At 38.7% G+C, this 16,188-nt stretch overlaps 1 protein-coding gene across 2 annotated transcripts in view; it reads left to right on the top strand.

Annotated features, from left to right (window-relative positions):
- Nucleotides 1-16,188, top strand: part of gse1b (Gse1 coiled-coil protein b) — a 223,425-nt gene that overhangs the window by 187,421 nt on the left and 19,816 nt on the right. Inside the window, exons 4-5 of one of the 2 annotated variants that reach the window (XM_051134586.1) lie at nucleotides 1,133-1,330; nucleotides 11,949-12,157. In XM_051134586.1, coding sequence (XP_050990543.1) covers nucleotides 1,133-1,330; nucleotides 11,949-12,157 — 407 coding nt within the window. Of the gene's footprint in view, nucleotides 1-1,132; nucleotides 1,331-11,945; nucleotides 12,158-16,188 lie in introns of both variants that reach the window. The other variant, XM_051134585.1, reaches the window with a different exon arrangement.

Below are 16,188 nucleotides of genomic sequence, written 5' to 3'. Positions count from 1 at the left end.
CATGTCATTGTTTTGTTTTGAAAACACATTTATTAATTTTATACTTTAATTCATTCTATAACATCTACATCTGCTTTTTTGTTTTCCTGCATATTTGTACTGGACCTCTGTTGATGACCATATCACATTAAGTGTTTCTCTCGCAAACACTGCTGTGCTTTTTTGTTTTTTCAGGTTCATGATTGTCAACTAGTCGATTAGTGAGCTTGACTACATATTAGATAGATGTCTAGGCCCTGTAGTTTGTTTGTGTGTGTTTGTTTTATGATAATATCAAAACTTTTTAATTTTAAATTATTACATTTTACTATGCAGTAGTAATACATGTATAGTTGAGGTCAAAAATTTACATACACCTTGCAGAATTCAAAAAAGTTAATTATTTGACCAAAATAAGAGGGCTCATACAAAATGCATGTTACTTTTTATACATGCATGTTACTATTTTTTATCTGAATAAGATTTCACATAAAATACGTTTACATATAGTCCACAAGAGAAAATAATAGTTGAATTTATAAAAATGACCCCGTTCAAAAGTTTATATATGCTTGATTCTTAATACTGTGTTGTTGCCTGAATGATCCACAGCGTTTTTTTTTTTTTTTTTTTAGTAGTAGTAGAACAGGACAGGGCCTGATTGGGCACTCTCTCTCTCTCTATCTCTCTCTCTCTCATTTTTATAGTAGAGATGCTTACATGCATTTTCCAGGCTTGTGTTCCTCTATTCTTAGTACAGATTTAACCCATCACGCTGTGTATGATTTTGTTAAAGAAGTGATTCTGTGTTTAATCTGTGTAAATGAAACTGAGATAAAGAAGCATGTTAAATCTGTTGATGTTGTTTTTGGTACATACTTTGAGAACATATGTGTGTGTGTGTGTAACTGTGTGTGTGTGTGTGAGAATGCTGGGAGACAGACAGGCTGACCTTGGGCATAATCTTTGACCTCATCTTCTTCACCTCTGTCCTGCAGCTGTTAGGGTCAGACAATTTTTTTTTTTGTTTTGTTTTGGGGTTTTTTTGTGTCGGGCTATTTATGTCCTCAGTGAGTCAACCCGTCATTGCTGGGTCCATGTATTTGCGGTTTATTGCATCTGATATCTCACTCTGTTTCTCTATCTCTCTCAGGCATGAGCCATGAGCCAAAGTCACCATCGTTAGGCATGATTTCCACGGCGACCCGCACCACGGCGACAGTCAGTCCCCTCACCCCGTCTCCCCTCAACGGTTCTATTGTGGCCAATGGCAGTCCTGCATCTCAGTCCGCCCACTCCGGATTTGCTGCCGCCCTCCGCAAGCTGGCCAAGCAGGCAGAGGAACCCAGAGGTAAGCTGTGACCCCCTGACATTTGATCCCTGACCCATGTGTCAGTGCTCCAAGGACACAGATGTACCCTGGGTGTCATCCCCTTATTGCTATGATAATGACTCTTTAGTGGAATTCAAACTGGACTGAATGAAGTCTGCTTCCCCTGCAAGTCTTGGTCATGTTTAGTGACCCACGTGTGCTGGGCCACAGTGTTTACTATGGCATCATCTCAACAGGGGTCAGTAGTTCATGGCTTAGGTCATGATCCAGTGCTGTTGGCTCCGGGGCCCCATGGAGATGCTGTGTTTACTGAGCTGAAAATTGATATTCTGCTGCTTCTAATACTACGTATTAACATGCTTGGAAAAAGTTCTGAGCGGGCTACTTTGTTAGTTATGTAAGTCATAAAAGTAGTTTGGTTGTTGAGGAATGTTGTATATTAGATATTTTATAACAGTGCTTCTCAACACAGTTCCTGTGGACACCCACCGCCAAAAACTACACATCTTGGCTGTGCCCAAAAGCAAAAAATCCTTCCTCTGCAGGCAGCATACATAAGTAGGAAGGCAACAAGGCATGTCCATATCCTGTGATCGTGTCACATCATGTCTGCCTTCATTTGATCAATTTTGATGTATCCATCTCTGCCTATGATATCCCAAAGTCCTGTGCATTCGATTCCATAACATCTAAGCTAAAAAACAAAGATGGTTTCTAAAAGTTGTGGTTGGTGGTCAGTGGTCAGTTTGTCTGTAAATATAAGTGTTTTTGATAAACTTCTACCTCTTTCGATGTCATTTCTAGCCAGAAATTAGTACTGTAGAATTGTAATATTTACTTAGTTATCTACAAAGCAGTCTCTATTTTGTTCTAGATCATTAAACTATTATTCTGTTTCAGAAGTCAGAAATAATTTACGCTGCCTGCAAAATCATTACCTGATAGGGCAGCAAGGCCTGAGCTTTTGGACAGTCGTTGAATGCCTCCATAATCAAACAAGTGATCAAGTGATCAGGCTCTAAGACCTGAATTGTGTGTCTCAACAGACAATAGAGACGTTCAAAACGTGCAGTGCAGGAACAGGGTTGAAAACCACTGTTATAGTAGTAACTTTTGTATTTTGTTTTTAACCCAGGTTTTACATAGTTTTTTTTGTTGTTGTTGTTTTAATTATTGATCCTTTAAATCGGATCATCTGTGTTAGCCATTTTTTGTTAGATGAGTTTTAGTTAAGATGATCGCAGGTTATAAATGCTGTCTGCTGAGCCCTTTATCTCAACCTACTTTTTTTATTTTTTTTTTTTTTTTTTTTTTAGAAAATGCCCCTCCCTGTGGGCACACAGCAGTGCAGCAGAATCCAAAAATTAAAATTCTGTTATCATTTACTCACCCTCAAGTCAACAAACAGTTGATAGAAGCCATTGACATTCATAGTATGAAAAAAACAAAACAAACAATATGCGACCCTGGACCGCAAAATGAAGTTCTTAGCATGCATATTACTAATCAAAAATTAAGTTTTAATATATTAACAGTAGGAAATTCACAAAACATCTTCATGGAACATAATCTTTACTTAATATTCAAATGATTTTTGACATAAAGGAAAAATCTATAGTTTTGGCCCATACAATGTATTGTTGGCTATTGCTTTGAATATATACCCGTGTTACTTACAACTGGTTTTGTGGTCCAGGGTCACATATAGAAGTCAATGGCTACCATCAACTGTTTTATATTTTTCAAAATATCTTCTTTTTTGTTCAACAGAAGAAAGATATTCATACAAGTTTGGAACAACTAATTTTTCGGTGAACTATTCCTTTAACTGTTGGAGTTTATAGAAAGTAACCAGTTTGGACCAGATCCTGCTGCCTTACTGTGTACCCACAGAAAGTGGCGTTTTCTACAGATATGTTTATCATGTGTGTCTGTGTACACATGGATGGTGTTTGTGTATGTAGCCTGAGGAAGGTACACACACACACATTCTCTACATGGTGTTCGGCTGTGTTTGTAGACAGCGTCTCAGCAGGGAAGCAGTCTTTAACAGTCTGCCAGAATACCACATGCTTCCTGTCTTCTCCTACTTGTCCCCTTGTGTGAGTGCTCTCCAGCAGACCCAGAAAGAGCTCTCCATATAGAGAACGCTTTGGTGTGGATGGCTCCAGCACCCTGCTGTGAAGATGTTACTTTTCTGTATCCTAATGTGTTGTGTGTAAAATGCTTGAATTACAAGACAACAATCAAAACGCGTCACATTGCAGTTCAGACTTTACCTGAGTATCATTGCCCTATGTTCTTGTTCTGTGCATTATTTGCATTGTGACCAAGATATCCAAAAACACACATTTGAGTTATGTCCAGTTATACATTACTTGTCCCCAAATGTCAAATAAAAAGCGAAGTCTGGTTGGTTGACCAGACTGTCTCTTCTTTTTTTGAGCGTTTGGGCGGTTCTTGGTCAGAATAAGCTGCAGTGTGGAGATGTTATGCTGATGCTCAGCACTGGCTCTGTGTTTCATCACCTATGTTAACTCTCCTTCTGTTTCTCTCATTGTGTCTGTATCTGTAACCCATCTGTGGGTGGCATTTAAAAACAGACAGTTGATGCACATTATGATTAGGTCACTCTGACTGTTAAAAACAGCTCTAGAAACGCCTCTACCCAGTGTCTGTCTGATTTGTATCCAGTCAGACAGCTGTAGGTGGGCTGCAGGAGCTTACAGTCTGGGCCAGTGAGACGGGTGAGCGACAGTGATCTGAATGATGGCAGGTAGCATGTAGGCTGGCATCCAGTTTCCCAGAACTTTAATTAATTTTAATTTAGCCAAAAACAAACTTTACAATGTAATAATCAGTTAGATAATCAAATTTATTGAATTTTATAGAATTAAAATTCTTTTTTTTTTTTTTTTAATAACTGATTAATTTGATGTATTCATTCAGATTTTTTTAAAGAGAAGGTCATATGGGTTTTAAAAGATATTTTTTTTGCAGTTTGTAACGTAGCTATGCTTCGATGTGAACAGTATGCAAAGTTGTTAATCAAAAAAGTGCACGATAAACATGGATATTGTCTCTTAAAAGAAAGAGTTGACTCAGTGCCGCCTTAACGAGTCATTATATTTTTGAATCTTCTGCCTGTTACTGATATACGTCACTAGGAAACACATTTGCATGACATTTACCCCGCCTGCCTGCAAAATACAAACACTCTGACCTGCCCCTTCCGCTAGTTTATGTGTTTACATGTTTAGAAGCATTCTGCTATCTTCTGCACTGTCAAAGAGAGTTTGTTTTGTTTTCATTGAAGAATCAGTGGTTAAAATTCATTTTATTCCATGATACCACAGCAAAATCAGTTTTGTTGTGTGCGTCATTTTGCAGAGGACTGCTTCTCTAATGTTGACTTTCATCTTCGTTGGCTTCTAATCTTCTTTATTTGGACTAACAAGCTTCTCCGAACCACAGCCTGTAAGTATGATTGATACGTTACATGTACATTTTCAATTGAGTGCTCAAAATAGCAAGCTGTTGTTTGTGCCAAAATGTAATGTATACCTAGTGCAGCTTTAGGTTTCCAGGTAAACCACAATATTACTGTCTTACTGAAATAGTTCTGATAATTCGCTGTGAACACACTATTTCCTAACAATGTGTTGATTAATGTAGACTGTCGTTGTTCTAATTATTTTGTGTAATAATAAAGAATCTATTCATATTTTGGTTTACAAACTGTTGCTTCATCAGTTAGTCACGTTAGCACTTGGCTAACACATCCACTGTTATTGTTTTGTTAGGCTAAGTGTTTACAGTTTAGCAGTTAAACTTTAGTGGTGGGCACGATTCGCTTGCATAAGTGTACAAATGTTTTTATGTAATTATTTTAAGAACAGATTACAGCACTATATTATTGTTTTGGTGCTTGCTTTGTCAATGGTAGCCAGGGTTGCCAGGTTTTTACAACAAAACCTGACCAATTGCTACTCAAAACTAGCCCTAAAGTAGCCCAATTGTGTTTCAAGGGCGGTCTCCCGTTACACCCCGCGTTCCGGGGTGTAAAATACACGTTTTTTTTTTTTTTTTTTTTTTTTTTTTTTGGTCAAGGTTCCCCTGGTGAATTTGCATTCCAGGGGCTAAATATGACGTTATTGGGGTTGCTTCAACCCGCGCACATCAAAAACAACTGTGGACTTGTCAACACTGATGGCAGCACTCGCTAACTTGCACAAGTACTCCTCTTTGTACCAATAACAACAGGCTTGGCCAGCTGACCAATCAGAGCAGAGTAGGCTTTTGGAAGGGAGGGGTTTACAGACCTTGTGCTCAGAACTGATCAAACAAATTGTTTCAAAATCATTAAGAAATGAATCTATGATAAATGTATAAATGTATATTCCAAAAACAAAATACGTTTTCTGACCTTAGATGCATTTAAACCTGTTGTAGCGGACTCTAACACAATATTAGGACACTTTAAAATAGCATATAACCTGCTCTTTAAAGGCGTCATCGGATGCTAAGTTCACTTTTACGTGCTGTTTGAACATTAATGTATGTTGGCAGTGTATATACAAATCTACCCTGTAATGATAAAAATCCATGCAGTGGTTTTTAGTTAATCTGTAAAAATAATATTCCCTTGTTCAAATCGTTGTTGTGTTACACTCACAGAGGCCGCTCCCATGATAGTTGATTGACATTAGTGTCTTACCTCAGATCAGTTGTAACAGTCCAACCTCCATGTTTTGATGCCGGGGCAGGGATGCAAGTTAGACAAGAATATCTCCGATTTAGCGATTGAGGTGTTGTGTTGCTGGATGTAATAATGAACGTAGTGGTCGTCATTTACTCCCGACATCTGAGCTGCTGAAGATGCAGTGGATTACGTTTGTTTGTGAAGGGAATGTGCCTCCCGATCTACATATATCCGTCTATGTTCGTGCGAATCATTCGTGTTCCAGCAGAAGTGAGTATAAGGGTTTTTTTAATGAATCTTTGCGATCGCCTTTCCTAATAATGTGCTAGTTAGCAAGTTTAGCGGCTAAAGTAAACAGGCTTGTCAATCCACAGAGAGAAGAGGGGGCGGGACGAGCAGAGCTCATTTGCATTTAAAGCAGCCTCGACCAGAATGACATGATTTTTGCAGAGCTGATTTTGGCAAAGTAAAAAGGGTGTTGTTTTACACTACCATTGAGAATTTTTAGCCAATGTATATTATAGACTTTTCATTAAGACCCTAAAGAATCATATCAATTTGTGGAAAATGGGCATCCGATGACCCCTTTAAATATATTTATGTGCATTCATTGTACAGTTATTTATTTCTGTATTTATGCATTTATTTATTGATTGATTTATTTATTCTTTTATTTGTTTTTATAGTTATTTCTATCTGTATTTTACAGTTGTATTTCCTCCTCCAACATGATGATGAGGGGGTGGTCCATCTAACCCTCTTTTACACTCAAAATCGGATTACAAATGCTAGTCAACTGTTTATTTATGAGATAATTGGATGCAGTATGAATGTCAAATGTTTATGGTTGCATTCTAGACACTATTGGGGAAAAAATAGTTGGAGTATGCGGTACACAAGTATTCTTTTCTGAACACGACCAATCTGTCTCTCTCACAGCAGGTGTGGTGTGTGTGATTAATTAACTGCTCCATGTGGACTTGGATATTAAAGGGCTCATCCTTTATCCAGCAGAGATGGAGACACAGGAGTGAGTCTCTAGTTCTGGTTGAGAGGAGAGAGCGGCAGGCGTGGCCCTGGGGGGTAGGGGGTACCCTGTTTTTTGTGGCCCTCCATCTGGAGAAACAGGCTGCGTACATACACATGCACACGCACACACATAAGCTCACATAAGTGTTGGTGGCTCTGTTCCAAAAGCTGGTGACATTTTAAGGCATCATAGGTATGCTTCTGATGTGAAGGCTGTTCTGAAAGGTAAGTGCTTCAGCTAGGGCAGTCACTTTAGACATAGCTTGTGAATAGGGCAGTCCTGAAATGTAACAGACACAGTGAAGAATTGTGGACAAAGCAAGAAAAACAGCTGAAATATAATTCATTTGATGCTAAAAAGAATAGATACTACGGCAGTTTAATTAAATTTGACTTTTTTCTAGTAAAGGTTCTCAGTGGATATTTTGTGTAGTGGGGATTCAAATAACGTCAACGAGATCACCCTAAAATGTCAGTATATAAAAATGGCTGTTAGTGTGTGCTGTGTATTTTTATGCATCATTACAGTATCACATCTCATTTCCAAACTCTGCTGGAATCGGTTGTGAGTTTGGTCCCTTGTGCACTATTTGTGTGGCATGTGGAGTTGCTGCCTGTGTAGAACGCATAGAATTGGGCTCTTATATGATTTCATCTCATTTGAGATGCTGCTGTGGAAAGAACTAATCTGATGTGTGTTCATTCAGAATGGTCGCAGTATCTGCTGTTTCATGGAATGAACCATGTTGAGCGCACCAAAAAACAATCATGTGTGTGTTTGTATGTGTGAGCGGGGCAGCATATGGACTGAGGCGTGTTGAGTTCTGCTCTCACACCAGGTGTGAAATGGGCTGTTTAATTAACTGCTGATGCTGTTCTAATGCAGCCTGAAACGAGTGTGTGTGTGTGGTCAGTGTGAGGCAGAGGTGGGTTAATAGACGAACCCTCAGAGAACAGAGATACACATTAATCACATGGACACACACACACGGTCTCGCTCTTTCTCTCCAGTGTGAAATCTGTTCATTTTAGTGGCATTCAGAGCGTGACAGGAAGTGTTGGAACCTCTAGTCCATATATGGGCACGGCTTCCTCTGTGAGCAGCTTGCACAGACGCATCGCACTGAATAGATTTGAATATCATTAACATCTCATAAAAGCATACCAGTTTGACTCAGATGGTGTGTGTGTCAATGAGAGGCCCATCTGCCCATGTGTGTGTTTCAGTTGAAAGAAAAGACACCAATAAAACCTGCTTGAGAGAGATCTGATGTCTGCCTCTCCGGCACACACACATTCTTTTGCAATAATGTTTGGTGCAGTAATTTAGTGCTAATGCTGTAAAGAAACATAAAATATGAATGTGCCTGACAGATCCACACTCACAGGAGCTGCAGGAGGATGATGATTTTTGATGGATGAGTGCGTGCCGGAATGAATAAAAAAGAAGAAAGCTGTAGGGGTGGGGTCTCGCTGCACATGTGCCTGCAGTCCTGCTGAATTATTCACTCTGTCCTGTGTGTCACACTGGGAGAAACAAATGAGAAGACAGTGAGAAACGGCAGCAGATGAGCAGCTATCGGTGATGACTACAGGCACCACACCACTCTTGTGTAATAGTGAACTGCCTCTGTAAGCAGCATTGTAAGGTGTCATAGGCTTTACTTTCCTGACATGAAAGTTACAAAAATGTAGCTTAATCACACTGCCTCATCCCATACTTTACTTTGTTCAGATTCCAGCAGAATGGCGTTCATCCATTATGGATAGGCAATATCATAATGCAGTAAGTAAATCCAAGATGGCAGATGTAGCCAGAGCTATGTTGATTATTTACAATTACGCATTCAAATCTGAAATTATTCAATAAAAAATCACAATTACAATACAGCTGTTTTCAAGCAGGTTTCTACATATTCGAGTGTCACATTATTCCTCTTACGCTGCTTGTTTTGGAATCTGTTGTGGGTCGAATAGCTCATGCTGCTCATGTAGAGCCTCCAAATCACTTATTCAAGAGCTTCAGTTTCCATTTAGGGCTGAAATATCAACAGTGGTTTAATATCACATGATCTTTAAAAAAAAAAAAAAAAAGACAACAATGGATGGTTAGCTGCCTCCCTCAAAAAGACAGACTTTTGAAGTTGAGGTAAGATAAGTGAACCAAAAATGTAAGCTTAAATTTAATTTTCACTGTTATTCAGTAAGGCTTAGTAAAATGTATTTTTAAAAATATGGTTTTATCTTGTTTATTGTTAGTTAGCACTAATACAATATCTTAACCATCCTAACCCTTCAAAAAATCATTAATTGCAGCCCTATTTCATTTGGGATACAGCATGAGTAATAGATACTGGTTTTGGAAGAGAGGCTAACGTGTGTATGTTTGCGCGTAGTAGTCAGCCTGTGTTAACTGACTGAATGAGACAGGAGGAGACACTCGGGTCTTTACTGGGACTGAGCTGCTAATTGCTGTTGCGGACTCACTCTCACTCTCTCATTCTCTCTCCCTCTCTCTTTCGCTCTATCTCACTGCATGCATGTTTAATGGTGTGCAGCTGTAATTACTGCAGCAAGCGCCTCCTCACCTCCGCTCACCTTTGCTCCTTCCTTGCTGTTGACAGAAACTTTTGTGGCATTTCTCTTAAAAGCTTTCTTCAGAGAACACCGGGTCCTAATGGCTTCCCTCAAGAGAGGCCTGTTTTACAGACATCTGGGCTTGAATGTTTTGACACTCGAATGAACAAGGCTGAGTTGACTGGAAAGTAGTTTTTATTCAGATCCATTGTTAAGTATATATCGAAACTGAACTTTTGAATGTGCATTTCCGTGCCAATGCAAACAAAACAAATGACTTTTATGAGCTTGTTCATTTTAGTTTTCTGAATTAATTAGACTCACTTACTGAAGGGCAAGTCATTCATTTTAATCATACCTGACTTGAGCCAAGAATTGTTATTCTGTTATGTTTTAATTAAGGCTTTTGAGATTTTGTGTGGCATATTTTCTGCACCAGGTAAAATTTGCATTAGAGAGAGAGAGAGAGAGAGGCAGAGAACCTGATCAGTCACGATCAGCTTTTGTTTTATTAATACTTTTAGAAATATCTTAAAATATCAGTATATGTGACCCTGGACCACAAAACCAGTCATAAGGGTCAATTTCCTGAAATTGATATTTATACATCATCTGAAAGTGGAACAAATAAGTTTACTATTGATGTATGGTTTGTTAGGATAGGACAGTATTTGGCCAAGATACAACTATTTGAAAATCTGGAATCTGAGAGTACAAAAAAATATTGAGAGAATCGCCTTGAAAGTTGTCCAAATGAAGTTCTTAGCAATGCATATTACTAATCAGAAATTAAGTTTTGATATATTTATGGTGGGAAATTTACTAAATATCTTCATGGAACGTCCTAACATATCCTAATGATTTTCGCATTAAAAAGTAAAATTGATCATGTTGACCCATACAATGTATTGTTGGCTATTGCAACAAATATACCTGTGTGACTTGTCACTGGTTTTGTGGTCCAGGGACACAAATATGTGTTTTTGTTACCCCCACTGCACAAGAAATCCTTAAAATTAACACATTATGCAGAAATATATACTGGCATTCTTTATAAACGTTTATTGTAAACATCAACCCTAAACAAATTTGAAGTAGTGTGTTATACAAATAAGCTTTACATGCTTTACCTAGCCTAACAACCACAAACTCTGTTAAAATTTTATGTTGTTCTGCCATGTGTGTTTTTAAGAACAAGCAGTTAAAAGAGTTAGAAGATAACAAAAATAAATAATTAAATACAGCACATTTTTAGGTTACCTGAGAAAACATTCTTTAAATCTAAACCTTCCCTATCCCTAACTCTACCTGTATCCTCATGTCAGTAGCAGCAAATGTGAATCTTGCTGAGTTTTGGAGAATTGCATGTATGTATACAGCAAGCACTTTATTTTATTTTATTTTATTATTTAAGTATGTAGTAGTTAACGATACCCAATACAAAATGGGTCCACTTTCTTCTGTGGGACACAAGACATCTTTATCAGAATGACACCTCAGCCACCATTCACTTTAATTGCATAGAAAAAAGATGCAGTGAAAGTTAATGGTGACTGAAGCTATATTCTGTTTCAAATAATCTTTGAGAGTGTAAGTAATGACAAAATTTATTAAGTTATTTATTTATTTTTTTAAGTACATTTTTTTTTTTTTTTTTTTTTTTTTTTAGGATAATTTTTTTTCTTTTAATATAAGAAACATCTACTGGCCATATGTGCATTGGCCAGTGTTCATGTTAGACCCTGCTCACCTCTCACAGCAGACAGACTGACAGACTGAGAGGCAGATGGAGTGCGTGAAGAGGTGTACTAATGATGACAGCTTTAGAGAGCGATGATTAAGCACTGGGCTGTAATTGGCTGGATGTCCATACAGATAAAGAATTCAGGACGAACACACAGGACTTTCTTTTTTTTCCTTTCTCTCTTGTCAGAGCTTTTCCTGTCATCTCTCTTCATGAATGCTCCTCCCTGTTCACTGTCTCCATCTAATGTTTGCCGTAGGCTGTTTGTCTATACTCCTCCATGTCTCTATACTCCTCCATGAGGCATTTACATTTATATAGCATGTCCTTTCCACTTAAAACTAGACTAGTCAAAAATAAACTGGTGCGTACACAGCTTTAAGTGCAGAGATATGTAAGAAGTTTGTGCAGTATGTTTGCAATGTGGGTTTCGGTTTACTTTTATTAATAAGCTACAATCTGAAGCAGAGATCACATGATTTTCATTTTTAAGCATAAAGAGACAATAGCAAGATAAATGACATGAAGTTGATTACAAAATGACTGATAAACTGTTTTCTTTTCTGTTTCCTGTCATTTAGCAGGATCTTCCATCAGCAGCGAGTCATCTCCTGTCTCATCTCCGGCCACTAACCACAGCTCCCCAGTCAGCACGCCCAAGCGGGGCCCCATGGGTCCAGTTATAGTGCCTCCCGGGGGCCACAGCGTACCCAGTACCCCACCTGTTGTCACCATAGCACCCACCAAAACTGTCAACGGCTTGTGGAGGAGCGAGAGCCGACCTGTACGAGAGGTAAAGTTAATCATAAAATACAAAAGCTATGTTCAAAGCCCTAGAGAGACATCTTACTGAAAAAGCATATTTTTCTCTCCGTTTTTGACTTCCGTCCACACTGAGAAGGTGTTTTTGTCAAGGTAAACAGAGCTTTTTGAAAACGCTTGGATAAATTTGAAAATGCTAATTTCACATTGTATTGTGGACTGTGAAAACGAAGGCTTTTGAAAACGATGACGCATATTTATTCATTTTCATATTGTTGCTAAAGATATTTACTTAGTACACTCTTCATATTACATTCCTAAAATGATGACAGAAAAGTTACTCACAATTGCTGTCCTGTGGCTAAACATGAGGGTAGCTGCTTTTTAGATCAAACATGAGTGAGCGTGACCTGGACGTGTTAGTAATTGATGAGATATGTCCGTATATAAAATGATCCTGCCAGAATAATTGTGTTAAAAGTTATGTCTGTTCTGTCTGTATCATCTCAGTGAGCTTTTATGAGGTTTTACACATGCGCAGTAAGGTAAATTTAACATTTTGCGATGTTTCAGTGTGGTTGAGAAACTTTTGGAAAATGCTTGAAAACGCTAATTTGGACAGAGCGTTTTAAAATGAAAAGATATATCCGGATTAATGTAGACATAACCTGAGTGAGCTTTTATGAGGTTTTACACATGCGCAGTAAGGCAGAGTTAACGTTTTCTGACGTTTCACTGTAGATGGAAAACACTTTAAAACTAATGTGGACGGAGAGGGTTTTAAAATGAAAACTCTGTTTTCAAATGTGTTTGGATTAATGTAGACGTAGCCTGATGCATAGACAGCTTTGTAACTGACATGCTAACAGAGTCTTAGAGGGTAGCATAGTTTTTATTGTCTATCTTACAGATCAACCTTTTTTTTAGGAACCTTAATGGGATAGTTTATCCAAAAATGAAAATTCTGTCATTAATTACTTGTTATGTTTGTTCATCTTCGGAAAACAAATTAAGAAAAATTCATGACTGCGTCATGGTACACAGAGAAGAGAAGAAATTGTTGAATGCAATTCATTATAAACAGTCGTTATTTTTGTTTTCTTTGCATGCAAAAAGCATTCTCATAGCTTCATAAGATTAAGGTTGAACCACTGGACTATCTGTGATGCGATCTAGGAAAACCCAACACATAGTGAAATTTTACCCTTTTTAGGTTGTGATACCATATGAAAGCTGGGTTCAAGCCCTTCCCAAAACTGTTTTCATTTTGTTCATAGCTTAAACATAACCAAGTAACTAAATATGGCTATCTTAAGGTGGCTGATAGCGATGATTTTCAGAAATGGAAAAACGGCTTTAAAGTGAGACGGCTTTCACTTTCACTTTACGGTTTAACGAGAGCTGTCTGTCAAGTTAGGAGCGCTATACTGCATCATTACACAAACAGACTAACAACTGTTTACCATTGTTTATCATGTGCATAGTCTCCGACCTTTTGATCACCCATTTTATGTTTAGATAGCACGAATATTGCAGCCTACCTTGTAGTAAAAGCGAGCGCAGCGCAACTGTTTGCGCACTGTGCTTAAAACAGACTGTCATCGGACTCCTCCTCTTTAGTAACTTCATCATCCAGTCCTTCATCTCTTGATGTGAAATAGTCTGTTATAACGTCGTTTAGGGCACTGACATCACCAAGATTGAGCAGATTGAGACGAGTAAGATCGGTTAAGTGAGCGGCTGCAGTACTTCAAACGGCATTGTTGCACTCCGCCATCTCACGATATTAAAAAATTAAAAAACTTTGCTTGCCGTAGTTTACACAGGGCTATGTTATATGGTTTATTTTGATAGATTAACTGTTTTTGTGGTGTTAAGGGAAGGTACCTCAGCAGCGCGTTGTTAACTTAAGAGAAAGACACAGTCATTTCTGCTTGCTGCAATAAATGTCTATTTTTCTGCGCTAATCAAGTGAATTTTGCCGAGATATTTTCAGAGATGTTAGACAAGATGTTATAGAATAATGATTTAACGAAAGCCTAATTTTGACAAAAAAATAACATTCAACGTATTTTTCGAATTTCCTGAAAACGTCCCAGCGCGACATCCGACAGGTTTTCCCAGATCGCATCACATTTTAACAATGTCCTTACTACCTTTCTGGGCCTTGAATGTGGCAGTTACGTTGCGGTCTATGCAGGGTCAAAAAAACTCTCAGATTTCACCAAAATTTTCTTAATTTGTGTTCCGAATATAATCGAAAGTCTTATGGGTTTGGAACGACATGTGGGTAAGTAATTTTCATTTTTGGGTGAACTGTCCCTTTAATGTGCAGTTTAGGTAGGCAGCTAGGCATCTGAAAAGGTTTGGAACAGAACATGTAGAATTCTCACTTGTTCTCACCGGGTTCATCACTTCTACTTGATATTCATATCAAAGAATCCTACTCAAAATATGTTTTCACAAAAATATTAAGCAGTTTTAAACTGTAATGATTAGAAATGTTACCTGAACACTAATTCAGCCTATCAGAATAATTTCTGAAAAATCATGACACTGAAGTAATGGGTTCTGAAAATTGTACCATACCATATTATTATTAAAGTAATATGTCTGAGCACTTAAGGCTGTTAGTAGCAGAAAAAAGTGGCTTGTTGCTTTATTCACGTACATGTACAGTGCTGAATTTTCTTTTGTCTTGTTTGTCACAGTGTGTCAGAATGTGTGTGACATATGTTTGGGTGATACACAGCCGACAACAAGACCACCACCACATCCCACCCCCCACCATCATACACACGCCCTCTGCCCCCCAGTGTTAAACAGTGGCCCTGCAACGGCACTAAACATCTGTGTCCTCACCCTCATTCAGACGCCTGTAAGAAGTGTGTGTGCGCACTCGCTTTGAATAAGGATTACGGTCATCCTCTAATCCCACTTATCTGCTACCTCTGGCTACTGCTATGCTCACCCTTTGAAACTGGGGTCCCTTTTCCACTGAAATGAAGCTGACACTCAGCTGGGAGTTCTGTGATCCAGAGTGAGCGTTCTGCTCCAGTTCTGGTCTCTGATTAGCCCTGTCTGTGTTTTGTTCAAGCTGAGGTTGTGTTTGAACACCTTGACATCACAGTTTAAGACAGGAGGGGTGCGACTACAAATGCTGATGGATTCTGGGTTGGTATAGTTGAGGGTGAGGGACAGAGGTGCTCAGGCCATAGCTCACACACACTGAACAAAGAGCTTTCTTTCTGCTGCTCAACCCTTATTATTGCTGAGTGTGTGTGCGTGCGTGCAGGGGGGTTAATCCCATAAACTAAGGCTCTATAGATTTCCCCGACTACCTCGACCCCTGACCCTCTAGTTACATAAGCCTGCAGAGTGAGATACTGTTTGAATTACAAACGGTCTCTCTTTCTGCTCACTGTGACTTCAGTATGATTTTTCTTAAGTTGTCTCACATGTATACACACACACAAGTTTTGCTAAAATGTGTTGTGTGAGTGTGGGGTCCTCACTATACTGAGGTGGTGTCTCTTACTGCCTGACTGCCTGCCAGACAAAAGCCACCATGACAAACAAACAGAGGGAAAGACAGGAGCCAGGCATCAGGCAACCCCGGGCTCCTTCACAACACACTACTCTTTAATTTTTAATGTGCATATGTCCCACCGCACACCTGTCGGTTTACACACACGCACACACACACACGTTGTGTTTACATGTTTTATGGGGACATTCCATAGGCGTAATGGTTTTTATACTGTACAAACCGTATTTTCTATCGCCCTACACCTACCTTATACCTAAACCTAGCGCTCACAGGAGACTGTGCACACTTTTACTTTTTCAAAAAAACTCATTCTGCATGATTTATAAGCCTGTTTCCTCATGGGGACCTCACAAATGTCCCCACAAGGTCAAAATTTACTGGTATTACTATCCTTGTGGGGACATTTGGTCCCCATAACGTGATAAATACCAGGTGCACACACACACACATATTTATGTGGCTCTATAAAAGAGGACATCATATACTTATGTACCAACATAATTAGAAGTACT

This window comes from Labeo rohita, chromosome 18 (genome assembly GCF_022985175.1).
Source record: "Labeo rohita strain BAU-BD-2019 chromosome 18, IGBB_LRoh.1.0, whole genome shotgun sequence".
In the NCBI taxonomy this organism is placed as follows: domain Eukaryota; kingdom Metazoa; phylum Chordata; class Actinopteri; order Cypriniformes; family Cyprinidae; genus Labeo; species Labeo rohita.
This window is presented reverse-complemented; position numbering and strand designations above follow the sequence as displayed.